The 12,373-nt window shown below is 38.0% G+C and overlaps 1 protein-coding gene and 1 long non-coding RNA gene across 7 annotated transcripts in view; one reads left to right on the forward strand and one right to left on the reverse strand.

Moving 5' to 3' along the window:
• Window positions 1-12,373, reverse strand: part of LOC105267780 (mucin-12) — a 155,814-nt gene that overhangs the window by 37,590 nt on the left and 105,851 nt on the right. For 4 of the 6 annotated variants that reach the window (XM_011306868.1, XM_011306866.1, XM_011306867.1 and 1 more), the window contains 2 exons: window positions 9,613-9,731; window positions 3,878-4,181 (listed from right to left, as the gene is read on the reverse strand). In XM_011306868.1, coding sequence (XP_011305170.1) covers window positions 3,878-4,181; window positions 9,613-9,731 — 423 coding nt within the window. Of the gene's footprint in view, window positions 1-3,877; window positions 4,182-9,585; window positions 9,732-11,624; window positions 11,819-12,373 lie in introns of those variants that run through there. The other 2 variants (XM_011306870.1, XM_011306871.1) reach the window with 2 other exon arrangements.
• Window positions 12,170-12,373, forward strand: part of LOC105267779 (uncharacterized) — a 4,028-nt gene continuing 3,824 nt past the window's right edge. Inside the window, exon 1 of the long non-coding RNA XR_892284.1 lies at window positions 12,170-12,204. This is a non-coding gene — a long non-coding RNA (uncharacterized lncRNA). The remainder of the gene's footprint in view (window positions 12,205-12,373) is intronic.

Raw genomic sequence — 12,373 nt, forward strand, 5'->3', positions numbered from 1 at the left:
ATGGCTCCATGTTGGTTTTGCTACACTTAAATGAGAGGATTTTTATGAAACGGGCGGGTTGATAAAGTCCTTCTTCTGAATGGTGAATCAATTTACGGTCATACGTGCATCTATGATTGAATTGGAAAAATTTCGGGGTTTTTATTTTGGATTTATGGGTATTATGATGTGGATTATTAATTTGTAATATCTGTGAAGAGATTTAAATAGAATATTTTTGAAAATGAAAATTTTTTAATTGGGATACTCGCAGGATTCAATGGCTGTCGTGATTTCCGGGGCTGGGGTAAGACTAATTGGGAACATGTTTGGGATTTAAGCGGAATGGAATTAGAATGGATTTTCTAAAAAAAAAAATTTCGTCATTGAGATATGATCAAACGTGGGTGGGATGCAGGGATGCTGATGAAGAGGATTGGATTATTCTTTTGTCAATGTATTTTCCGAGAATTTTAGTGGCTATTTGCAGGAATTACGAACCGCACGTCGAGAAATATATATATAATTTCTGGTTGATGTGGGTAGAGGATATAAATAATTGGGCATTCCTCAAATGTATTCCGTTTATGGATAAAATGGAAGGAAATAAAAAGATTGAAGTGGGAATGGCCCAGTAAATATTTGATTCATCAATAATATGGTTCTGCTCCCCGGGTAAAAGAAAAATTGTAATCGGAATAGTCTTTCCAATTTTTTTTATGAAACGAAAAAAAATCAGAAAACTAAACAATTTTTTTTTTTTGGAAAAGTTTTAATTTTTTTTCCCCGATTTTTTTTTGTTTCAAAAGAAAAATTTTCGGAAAAGTTTTCCAGAAATTTTTTGAAAATTCGGAAACAATGTTCCGATTACAATTTTTTTTTACCCGAGTCCTATAAATTTTTATCCCAAATTGCTCAAATAAATGAAAGTGACTTCAAAGTCGCCATTGATTATTAAATAAAAATTCAGAATTATAAAAAGCGAACATATTGAAATTTTCTTTAATAAAAATGAAACGATTATATGTTCAAAACATTTTTCACATTCATTCCACGAGTTTTTCCCACCCTCGAATTTCCCGATTTTATTTCAAATAAAATGATAAACATTTATATAGAATTCTCGTTCAACATAAAAAGAGAGAAATATTGACTGCTCTTCGAAACGGACATAATAATTTCATGAAATACCACATGAAATACGATAACAAACCGTACTCATCACATCCGTGTAAATAATCTCCAGACACAGAGACCCTCCAGGGAGTTTCGCCCGCTGAAATCGAATACTCCCAACCTAGCCGCTAGCAATTCTCAATTAGTAAAATGTATGGAATCATCGCAATCTCGTTGTAACGAAAATTACGAATCCACCATGAATTTCTATTTAAATCTCCCCTTCACATGATGAATTATCAGTATGCTACGTGCCCGTGGATTACAACGCTATCCGATAAATAGATGAAGATACGTTCTCTCTGTTTGCACAGTGTGAAAGCCCGAAAGAGAGGCGGCTGTTGTATGTGCTGGTTAACTGAGTCGGATATAGCAATTTGCGTAGAATTCAGTTTATAGCTAGAGTATAGACTGACCTCAGTGACAATCCTTTTGTGTATACACCAGTGCAATCCATTTGTACCTGTATAATCTGTAACTGGATACGCAGTTGTTCGATAGGTTGGATCAACCTCACCAGCATTAACCACCTCTCCCCATTTTCACGTTATTATCGAAAAAAAAAAAAAAATTCAATCCCATCGCAATTCTTTCCCAGAATTTTTCCTTCAAATATAACAAAACGAGAATTAAATACAATACGATCCGCCATTTTTTTTTCTGTTATTTCATTCCGCGGTATTATAATTTTTATTATTTATTACTATTTAATTTTTGTTTTAATGTGAATTGCAAAAAGAAAATCGATCTCGAGCCTTTGGTTATGAAAAAAATGTTTCATAAATCAGGACTGCACAGGCAGAGGTCAGTTTTTCCGCCACTGTAAAATCATAGAGAAGATTAATTACCTGGGGAAATGTTGGGGATTCCCGGGGTTCAGGATAACGAGGGGCCTTCCGTTAGTAAAAAGCTTAGGGCCAGGTGTGCAGTAGACTAGGGGTTCCAGTCGAAATGGCCTGTAAATCGAAATCTACGAATACCCGTGCGATTAACCCCACTCCACCCTTAAACTTTCCACTTCTAGTGCTTTCGTTTGTTCATCCTCATTCCACTTCACATTCAACTCTCTTACCACTCCACTTTTTTTTTTTCCTTTCGATTTTCCCCTTTTTTTTACCAGCAATATCGAACAGTCACGTGCGGGTTATTCCATCCCTCTGGATGGGGATAAAAAATGAAACTAATTCAGAAGTCGATGAGAATTCTAGAGATTTGATTTTCTGGGATATGGACATAATGCATTGCACCTATAAAATTCAACTGATATTTTTATGAAATCCACCGGTGACGGAAAATATTGCAATTTTAATGGAAACGATTTAGCGTTGGAACTGAATTTATTTTTACGTGTCACTTATCAGTTTTTTTACGGAGGGTCGCCGAAATGAGATTAGAAGTTGAATTGTGCTGGAATTCTTTCATGAAATTCAAGGGTGAAAATTCCTAGCTTCTGGGAAAAGTTGGGAATCAATAAGAATCGAGAGAGATCGTTGAAAAATGAAAATTCCTTTCAATTGAGAATATCTGAGAGGATTTCTTATCGGATAAGATGAATCTCTTTAAGACTCGTGACACGACTAAAGAGTTTTTTCAAATTTATTCGTAAAGGCTAAATTTAGCAGTTAGTTATCGCTGCTGAATCTTTAAAATGTTAAATTGTTAAAGTAATATTGGTATTTCCGGGAACACTAACTTTTGCAGCTCCACTTCAAAGTTTTATATTTTCATGAGTGGTTTAAAGTAGCCATCGAATATAGAGGAGAAATTTGGTTGAGGGGCAGTTAAATAGAATTGAGAATATACGGATATTGAGTTAGTGAGTGGAAGGGTGTACGTGGGATTTGCTAGAGTCGAGCTAATAACATTGGATAACTTTGGTAATGAGAACGAATGAGTATAGTCAAAAAGGGGAATGAGAGTACTGTAGCAGAGAGCATAAAATTCGAAGATGTGAAGGGGTAGGAGAAACCAGGAGTCACTATTAATAAAAACTAAGTGATTTATTGCAGCTTCCAGGATCAACCTAATTTTTTAATCCATAATTGTCGGATTTAAATATCACCTAATTAAGTGATTGAATTGGGGAAGAGAAATCCGTTAATTTGTTTGAATTTTATTTGCTATAAACGGATTGGAATAATCATTCCTTTATTAAACAAGTCATCAATCATTCAGGAAAACATTGATAATTCTCCCTCATCTGAAAACCTTCCCGTAACCATAATGCACTTAATGAATTTTCCAACTTCAGCGATGCGTGATAATCGCATCATGGATTTCCCGTAATAATGCACTTGTTCCTAGCTGAATTAATGGAGCTGTTAATGCATTTAATCCTCTGTGTTGAACTTCCAAATGGGAGAGACCGAGAAACTTCGATCTATGAGTTTTCTATTTTTCCCGGGAATTTCCAGAGAGAAACTCTGGATATTTCAAATTCGAACCTAAAATTATTTACTGTGTATTCATGTTCCATATTTCATTTCCGTAGATTTCATTAACGAAAACTCCTAATTTTGTAGAAAATTCACAACTGTAAATAACAGTTCCACCATTCTCTATAATTACTATATTCTCTAAAATTATTAATCAGATGTTCGGAATTTAAATTCAAAAATATGGTATCTGTAGCTCCCTCAGGTAAATGGATTGCAGGTGAAAAACATTTTTTGGTGTACGTACTTTGATCAAGACAAAAGTTATGTAATATTGTCTATCTCACCTTGTGGCCCGATCCTTGTGTGGGTTCACTCGCTAAAAGTTGTTTAAGCGCTGTATGTCCGTGACCATTTTGGGTTGTTGGTGGTCCAGGTGTACTTGGCGTGCTTGGATTACTGCCTGGCGTGTTGGGTGTGTGTGGTCCAGTTGTTGGACTACTTGGACTCACACTCTCATTAACTTTACTCCCAGCATGATGGTTTTCTGTGTGTCTGCGTAGACTGCGGGCATCACAGTAAGACTTTCCGCATCCCTCCGCTTTACACTCGAATGGCTTCTTGTTTCGGTGAGTCAACATGTGGCCGTTTCTGTCAAATTAAATATATTATCATTAAACGTTGGTCAAAGAGACCTCTCAAATATTCATCTCATACAGCTCTAACGAATTCTTTCTCGGCAATTCTATTGCCAAGTCGTAAACTCAAATCTCTCTAGTAAAAATCATTTGGTACATCATATTTGCCCGGTCATTTATGAGTACACAGAATTTGACGGGATATTATCTGCCAATTGAACACAGGGGCGACTGTCACTCCATGTTGCCCTGTACACCGTGTCATGTTTGGTATCAGTTCTCATCGAAATCAATTAAATGCAATTTCCTTCGGATTTCCCATTAATGACTGATGAAAACCGCAGAATCGGAGGGTATCGATAACAGGAACTATTTATAGAAGAATTTCCGCAGTGGAAATGTTCCCCTACATGATAGAACTCGTGGAATGAAAAGGGCCGCGAAATCGTCGGAGAAATGACCTTCTCAAAAAATACATATTTCTCTCGAGTAAATGGATTCGTGGCGAAATTTTTTTTTTCTCAACGCGTGGGTACCCCGGTAAAAAAAAATTGTAATCGAAATATTTTTTTCGAATTTTTATAAAATTTTGGGAAAACTTTTCAGATATTTTTTTTTTTAAACAATTATATTTTTGGGAAATGTTGGGAAAAATTATTCTAAAATTCTTTTCGGAAAATTTTTTTTATAATTTTTTAGAAATTCTCGCGAATATAATTTTTTTTAAATTATCCTGTTCTTTTCTTACTTTTAAAATTCTTAAATATTCTGAAAAAATACGCGACCTAAGTCATAAAAAAAAATATCCTATTCAAATTTTTGAAAAATTTTTCAAAGCCTTTCCCAAAAATAAAATTGTTCTGTCCAATTTTTTTTGTCTTAAAAAAAAATTTCTGAAATATTTTCCAGAAATTATTTGAAACATTGGAAAAAATATTCCGATTAAATTTTTTTTTTACCCGGGTATATAATATATATCGATGTCACATATGTAATATCTTCTCCATGTGGGTTGTTAGGGGTGCATCGACGCGGATGTGATCTCTTACCAATGAGACCAATAACTTTCCAATTAACCCGGGAGTGGTCAGCTAACGCTTCGTTACGATTTTGGTCACGTTGCGAGGGATCTGCGGCAATGATGTTCAAGCGGGAATGTTGCCACATCGTTTATGCTCTTGTATTCGGCGGCTAACAGACACCAGAGGACGAGGGGATATGAGAATAAACCGGCAACACTGTCACTCAAATATTACTAATATAAATAAATATCTTTCGGATATATTGCGCAAAAACCCACTCATAACGGATATTTTGCAAAAATCTAATCAATCAAAAATATAATGAATGAAGTGCGGGTTAACTCTTTATCATTTATCAACCGACCACGGGAGTGACTCAACTTCAAACATTTTACTGTAAAGTGATGTGTAATATGCATGTATTCTCATGGAAATTAATTAAATGTAATTTCCATCAGATTTCTCGTTAATGAATGATGGAAAGCACACGAGCGAAAGGTATCGGAAACAGTTACTGTTTGAAGAAGAATTGCACAGGTGAAAATGAACTATTGTGGGATATCGATTGTCCTGTGATGAAAGGTAAACTGAGAAAAATATTTATTTATAAAATTAATTAATTTCGAGGGGTTAATTTCACACAGGACAAAATGGAAAAATAAATTGTGAGAGGGAATTGATCGAATTGTAAGTTTCAAGTTCACAGGCCACACCGTAGCAATTGACATTCGTCATGTTGAAAGAGGAAAATTAATTTCCCGGGTTCAATCACGCCGCAATCTTCGATTTGATTTGATGTTGGGGCAGGCCAAGAATGAGACACGGAATGACGCTGGCTTCATTTTCTCTTATCATTTCTGTTCAACACTTTGATACTTCGTGCGTACATGATTATCTCTTGGAAATTCGATGAACTAGATGAGCAACAAGTAAGCTTGAGGTTTCAAATTTTATGCAACTTTCATCCACCACAAACTTTCATAGTTGTGTCTTGGATTCCCCTTTATCCGGTCTCTCCTACACGTCTCTCCTGTCGGGAAGACAAATTCCAGAAGACTTTCATCACAATGTCATTAATTTTGAGACCACCGGCGGAACGATAACCAGCTTCGACTTAATAAAGTAATTACTGTTCTTTCATTGGAAACTGCAGGCAGTGGCTTTGAGGGAAATCCCTTTCTCCGGAGCTGTATAATAATATAATTCAATCGACACTGAATTTCTCGTGGAAATTATCCACCCAAATCTACTTTTATTTCGATAAAATAATTATTAACAATATGAAATTATTAACAATATGAATGAGTCAGGATGCAGTTCCCGAAAATTCATGGAAATATTTGCATACATTTACTGGTACCGAAAAAATTTACTCTGCCAAAATAAATTAATTCAGGAAATATATTTTTTCTGCTGTGCAATGAGTACCGCAGAGTCCGAAATTCAAGGGTTTCAGACATCTTCAGTAATGATTACAACTGGAGTTGCAATGAAACCAATAGAACTTGAGGAGATATACGCCTATGGCTCGAGGGCTTTCGGTACGTCTAATAATTGGCTTCATAAGTTAACGAGAATCGAAATTGGTCAGAGCAGAATTCAGTATAAATCCGAGGGATGAAAGGGGGCCATAGTGGCTGATCCTCGGTTATTCGGCTTGCCGATAGATTTGGAAAGGTACGAGTGAATCGAGAGAAAAAAAAAAGAAGGAAAACTGAGTTTCACAATGTCTACCCACATACAGCTTTGACCTCTCTATTCGAGGAATGATATCGTTGCCAATAAATTTCAACTGTTGGTTCAGTATGGATAAAAAGCCCTCGAAGAAAAGGCCAAAATAGGGAGAGAGGTAGGGGCGGTATGGGAGAAAGTAGAAAAGATCTGGACGAGTTTTATGGCCTACCGATAGGAAACGAGATGGGATCCCCTTAAACTCCACTGACTCTCCATAAAGTTGGAAAACCTCCCTTCCATTTCCATTCTCCCATCAACTAATCCCCTCCCTCTACCCACTCACCCAACTCTTCCAGGGAAATGGCTTTAATTTGTGAAAGCTAATTTACCCAACTTTTTAACATGGCGAACGTTAGAATATAACAAAAGAGCACATGAACTTCTTTCACCGTCACGATAAAAGGAGAATGGTTCATTGGTGCACGAGAAGTACTTTCTCTCTTTCTCTATCGTCACTTTCCACGAGCAACTTGAAATAAAAGGAATGAACCGAGAAGCGAGGAATGGTGAATTTTAAAAAGGGAATATATCTGGAGAGCGGTGGAATAAAAGGAAATAGGAATATGTTTCCTGGTTGGAGGAGACGACTGTCGTTGCTCGTAATTATGAACGAGGGTATCGGTGAAAGTCGAAGGGATGTATGAGGCTCTTCTTCGGAGTTGAAAGAAGGTTGGTGGAGATTGAAGGGGATGGTAACCAGTCGAGTGAACGAACAAAGAAACTACCAAAACTGGATTCAACGCTCATTCTCAGCCGAGTCCTGATTCTCTTTCACGCCGGAGGGATGGAAAAAAGACGTTTATCGCTTTGAGGTTGTTTTCGATGAGTGAATTCCGTGGAGACTACATCGGCTTAAAGGAGAGCACATTTTTTTCAAATTTTTCAAAGGAAATTTTGCCTCGGGGGAGGATATTTCGGGGGGTGTTCGCTCCTGTCTTCGGGCAAATTGAAACTTTGTCAAATTGTCAGTTTTGATTGGCAGGGGAGCTTAGTCAGTAGTTTTTACAAGAAAATCTGAAATTCCACAACGTAGAGTGAAAATTGGATTTATTTTCTTGATATTTCAAAACCTACATTTAATTGTTTTTTTTTTTTCATAAATCATTACCCGCGTAATCACGGAAAATCAACTTCACTCCATTCTAGAACAATTGCATTCTTTCTTGTGTTCTACTTCATTGTGTTCCTCAATTACGAGGTTGAATGAAGTACTGGGTTTTAAACGGGTTTTATTCTGAAATTTGCAGAATGAAAGGCTAGATGGTAGAATAAAAGTGGCAAGGGAAAGAGGATCGGAAATGCTGTCCAGGCAGGATGAACTTGGAAATCCAGAGGGAAGAAAGGGGATGGATTTTGAGAGTGGAGTAGTCCGATTGGGCGTCGGTGAATGGAAAGAGGCAGGCCAGCACGACGGGATTTAGAGATCCATCTGTGAAGAAAAATACAACTCGTCTAGTTGAACGAACAGACGAGCCATAGATCGAAAGAGCCAGCGACACCCACCCACTCTGTGCAATCCTATCGATTCGTTTTCATGCTTTTTTCTATTTGTTCAAGAAAATGGAATCCGATGTCCAAGTGCGCTTCCGTAAATTCGCCACCTGCTGTTTCCTTTCGTTATTCTTGGAGTGAAATTCCTTCAGGGGTCATAACTGCGCACAATTTGTCAGCTCAGGAAGTGAAGTGGCTTTCTCAGGATATTTATTAATAATAACTCGGTTGCATCAATTTTTACTGCGCGCAAAACAATTCAGCTAACTAATTTCTCAAGTGCAAATTACGATCACATAAACGATTCACGACATTCACAGTTTAAAGATTAACTGAATTTATTGTAGATATTGACAAAAAGATCTTCTTTAAACGAAAAAAAAAAATTTAGATAAGAAATACAATTTTGAGATTACATTTCTCCCCACTGGGTATCTGGAAAATTTCCGTCATCAACTGATAATACTCGCCTAAAATGACTCCAAAGCCGTATGTTTCTAAAAAAAAAATACCGAGACTATATCTCATGACTCCAGGGATGTATTCAGTTGAACCGTTTTCGTACAGAAAAGTAATAAAGTTTTATGGATTGCGGAGGGAAAGCTGGATCGCGTATATTATAGCGTCGCGAGCTCTACTTGACGTTGGGATGCGATTGCGTCCCTTGATAATAGCGTCGCGAGCCCTACTTGATGTTGGGAGGCGGCTGGGTCCCTTGATAATAAAAAAGCTTTTAAAAAAAACTTACGATGAGAGAGTCGACATTCGATAATGGAACTTGCATTTTATGGAGAATTTCTCAACTTTTTTTTTCATCTTCTGAGAATATTATGTACAAACCTCCCTTTCGGAATAAATAACCCCTGTACATCGAGGGATTGTAAAAATTCTTATTGATTTTACAATTGAACAAAAGAGAAAGAAAGCTATAAATTAATAATAATTAATATCTCTTTGCCATAGCAAAGACCATTCACCCGACACCGGAGATAATTGAATGGAATTCCTTTGTAGTCGGGGTGGGATAATTCTAGGAACAATGCCAGATACCGATCTTCAGATTGGAAATAGATTAGATACCTACAAGATTGAGGGATCGAGGGGGTAGGTAAGAGGTACAGAAATTTAACTCGAGTTGTATGGGGTTTAGAGAGAGCAGTCCGTAATTACAGGGAGTGAAGCTCGAGATGAACTCACAAGTGGTCCTGCCGCTTGAACGCCTTGCTGCATATCGTGCAAATGTACTTCCGCTCGTCACTGTGCGTCAGCTTGTGCTTTGTCAGTGCTGAGGCATTGTTGAACACTTTACCGCACACCTACGAACAGAATTAAAAGAAACCAACTTTAATACATCAGCAATGCACTTATTCCCGAATACATCCAATTATATTATTCAACTTAACAATAGACCACCATTTGCTAAATTGTCGTGACTAGGTGTAGCCTAGGTTACACCATTAATTTATAAATTACAATTATTATTGATAAATTGAGAAAGGTATGATATGATAATAGATCGACGAACAGATGAATGAAATATTATTTGTTATGGCCGGTATAATCGATGTCGCCCTGCTAATTCATTATCACAAATTGTCTCACCAAAGCCGCATAATTGCTATGAATATTCCATAGCACTGCATTAGCACATCGAGTTAATTTTCTCGCTTGAGAAGCAGAAATAAAAGGAGACAGCAATGAGCGCGGGCTATATCTATATCGGCATCGTGGAATTTGCGACAACGGCAAAGTGGACTATCTCCTTCATCTTTCCGATTCCTTCCACGTTCAGGATATTCTGCGGATTATTCTCATCGTTCCTGCCTCTGAACAGGTTACCCAACAGGAAGAAAAAAAAAAAATCTCTGAACTTAGCATACAGTGTCCATCGAATCGAAAACTGCTCTCGTTTCATTCTCCAAGAACCACGTGGCGCACAGCTCTAGTGCATTTAAAGTATATTTTGCTCGTCGGACCACATTGGAGTTGAGTTACTTGGTCTGACTATAAATTGGGTCATTTAAATATTGCGCATGGTGGAGTCACGTTAACATCGTATATATTATTCGCCATTTGTTAGATTATCTAAAATCCTGACGCTTGACGGGAACTTCAAGTGCGATCACTGGATGACACGTAAAATTCAATCAATAAAATGGTTGAAAATGGTTGAAAATTATTGAGACAGTTGAGGTTTGGCTTTTTTCAGGATTTCAATTTCTTTGATTTTTTGCACTTGGGATTAATTTGAAAAATGAAATGCGAGAAAAAAATAATCGCTGAAATCCATGCGGTGGGCAAGGAGTAATTCAGGAGCTCCATTATCGGAAAAATCTCAAACGGATATTTCCATAGCGTATGACAGACGCTCGTCAACTACTAGTTGTGACCGAAATCAATTTCCTTGGTGTGCTAACGGGTGTAATTCAAGGTGCGATGACATTTAGTCCCGAGAATTGCTCCATTGAACGTTTGACAAGGTAAAAATTGATCGTGAGTTTTACACGAGTCGAATTAAAATCCACTTTTCGGTGGAATCATTGATCCCAATGGTGCTGGTATACCGAGAAGAAATGGGGTAATGTGACAGCTCTTAAAATTTCATAGATTGTCCTCAAAGTTTGAAACTATCCTCTCACCGAATTCAAGGGCTATTCCTTTTTCGACCGACGAAGAATAATGGGGGAGTTACCATTATCCCATATCACGAGTAAAGACACGTTGGAGGGATTCAGCAATGTTAGTCCAAAGTGAAGAGGGTCAAGTAATAGAATATAGTTACCGTTCGAGTCCTTGTAATCCTCACGTCCTCAGGCTACATGACATCGGAATTTTTTAGTCGATTGTAGTTTAAAGGAGCTCAACATCATGACAAGAGTCAACATTTGGAAAAAATATGATAATTTATTGGACGCTGCAATTATTGCAGTTTTTTGCAATTATTTAAAAATTCAGGACGTAACCTCGTGGCTTGAGGGAGTGTTTTACGGTGACAATGCATATTTTTGGTTATGAATAAAAATTGAAATATGGTAACTGCGTATTCGCTATGCATCTGCTGAAAAAAGTGCACGTGCATAGCGCGTATTCCCCGAACATTTCGTGAAATCTCTCTCTCGCACAGAAAATTGAACTGGGACTTTCTCGGGCCGTAAAGGTTTAACTCGGGACTTCCCCGAACTATAACATCGGTATCATAAATTCCTAACCTGGGACTTCCCCGGGCCACTGCTTGTCTGGTGCAAAGAAGATTGACTAGAGTAGAGGGTCAGTTCTGGAGGTTGGAGTGAACCCAGCGGCATGGTAGTACTGCACCCCAAGAGAGGGAGGGCGCCACACGCAAAGGGTGGGGGTCTGCCCCTCAGCCGACGAATTTCAGTGAATACCAATTTCGTGACGCAGAAAATAATATTCACCCTGTCCTTCTGACGGCGAGACTGTTACTAAGGCAGTTACCGAGTCCGCTGACGGGCAGGCCCCCCTCCATTGGGTGCGGCCCCCTCTTTTTCTTGGGGTGAGGTACTGCAATGGGGGTGGGGACACTCAAACCCCCACTGAGTGGCTCAGTTCCGGGAGAGTACCTCACCCCAAGAGAAAGAGGGGGCCGCACCCAATGGTGGGGGGCCTGCCCGTTAGCCGACTCGGTTACTGCCTCAGTAGTAGTCCCGCCGTCGGAGGGACAAATTGACTGGACGAATTTTATTTTCTGAAAATTAAAAATTTTGAATTTCAGTGAATACCTCCTCGATTTTCATGCTGCCCTGATACTTTTCGAAAGTTCAACTTTCAGTGAGTACCTCCTCGATTTTCATGTTTTCCTTATACGTTTTTAAAAATTTTGAATTTTCACATTTCAGTGAATGCCTCCTCGATTTTCATGCTCCTCTGATACTTTTTTGAAAATTTTGAATTTTCGAATTTCAGTGAATGCCTCCTCGATTTTCATGCTCCCCTGATA

The sequence above is a fragment of the Fopius arisanus genome, unplaced genomic scaffold (assembly GCF_000806365.1).
Source record: "Fopius arisanus strain USDA-PBARC FA_bdor unplaced genomic scaffold, ASM80636v1 scaffold00050, whole genome shotgun sequence".
NCBI classification, from domain to species: domain Eukaryota; kingdom Metazoa; phylum Arthropoda; class Insecta; order Hymenoptera; family Braconidae; genus Fopius; species Fopius arisanus.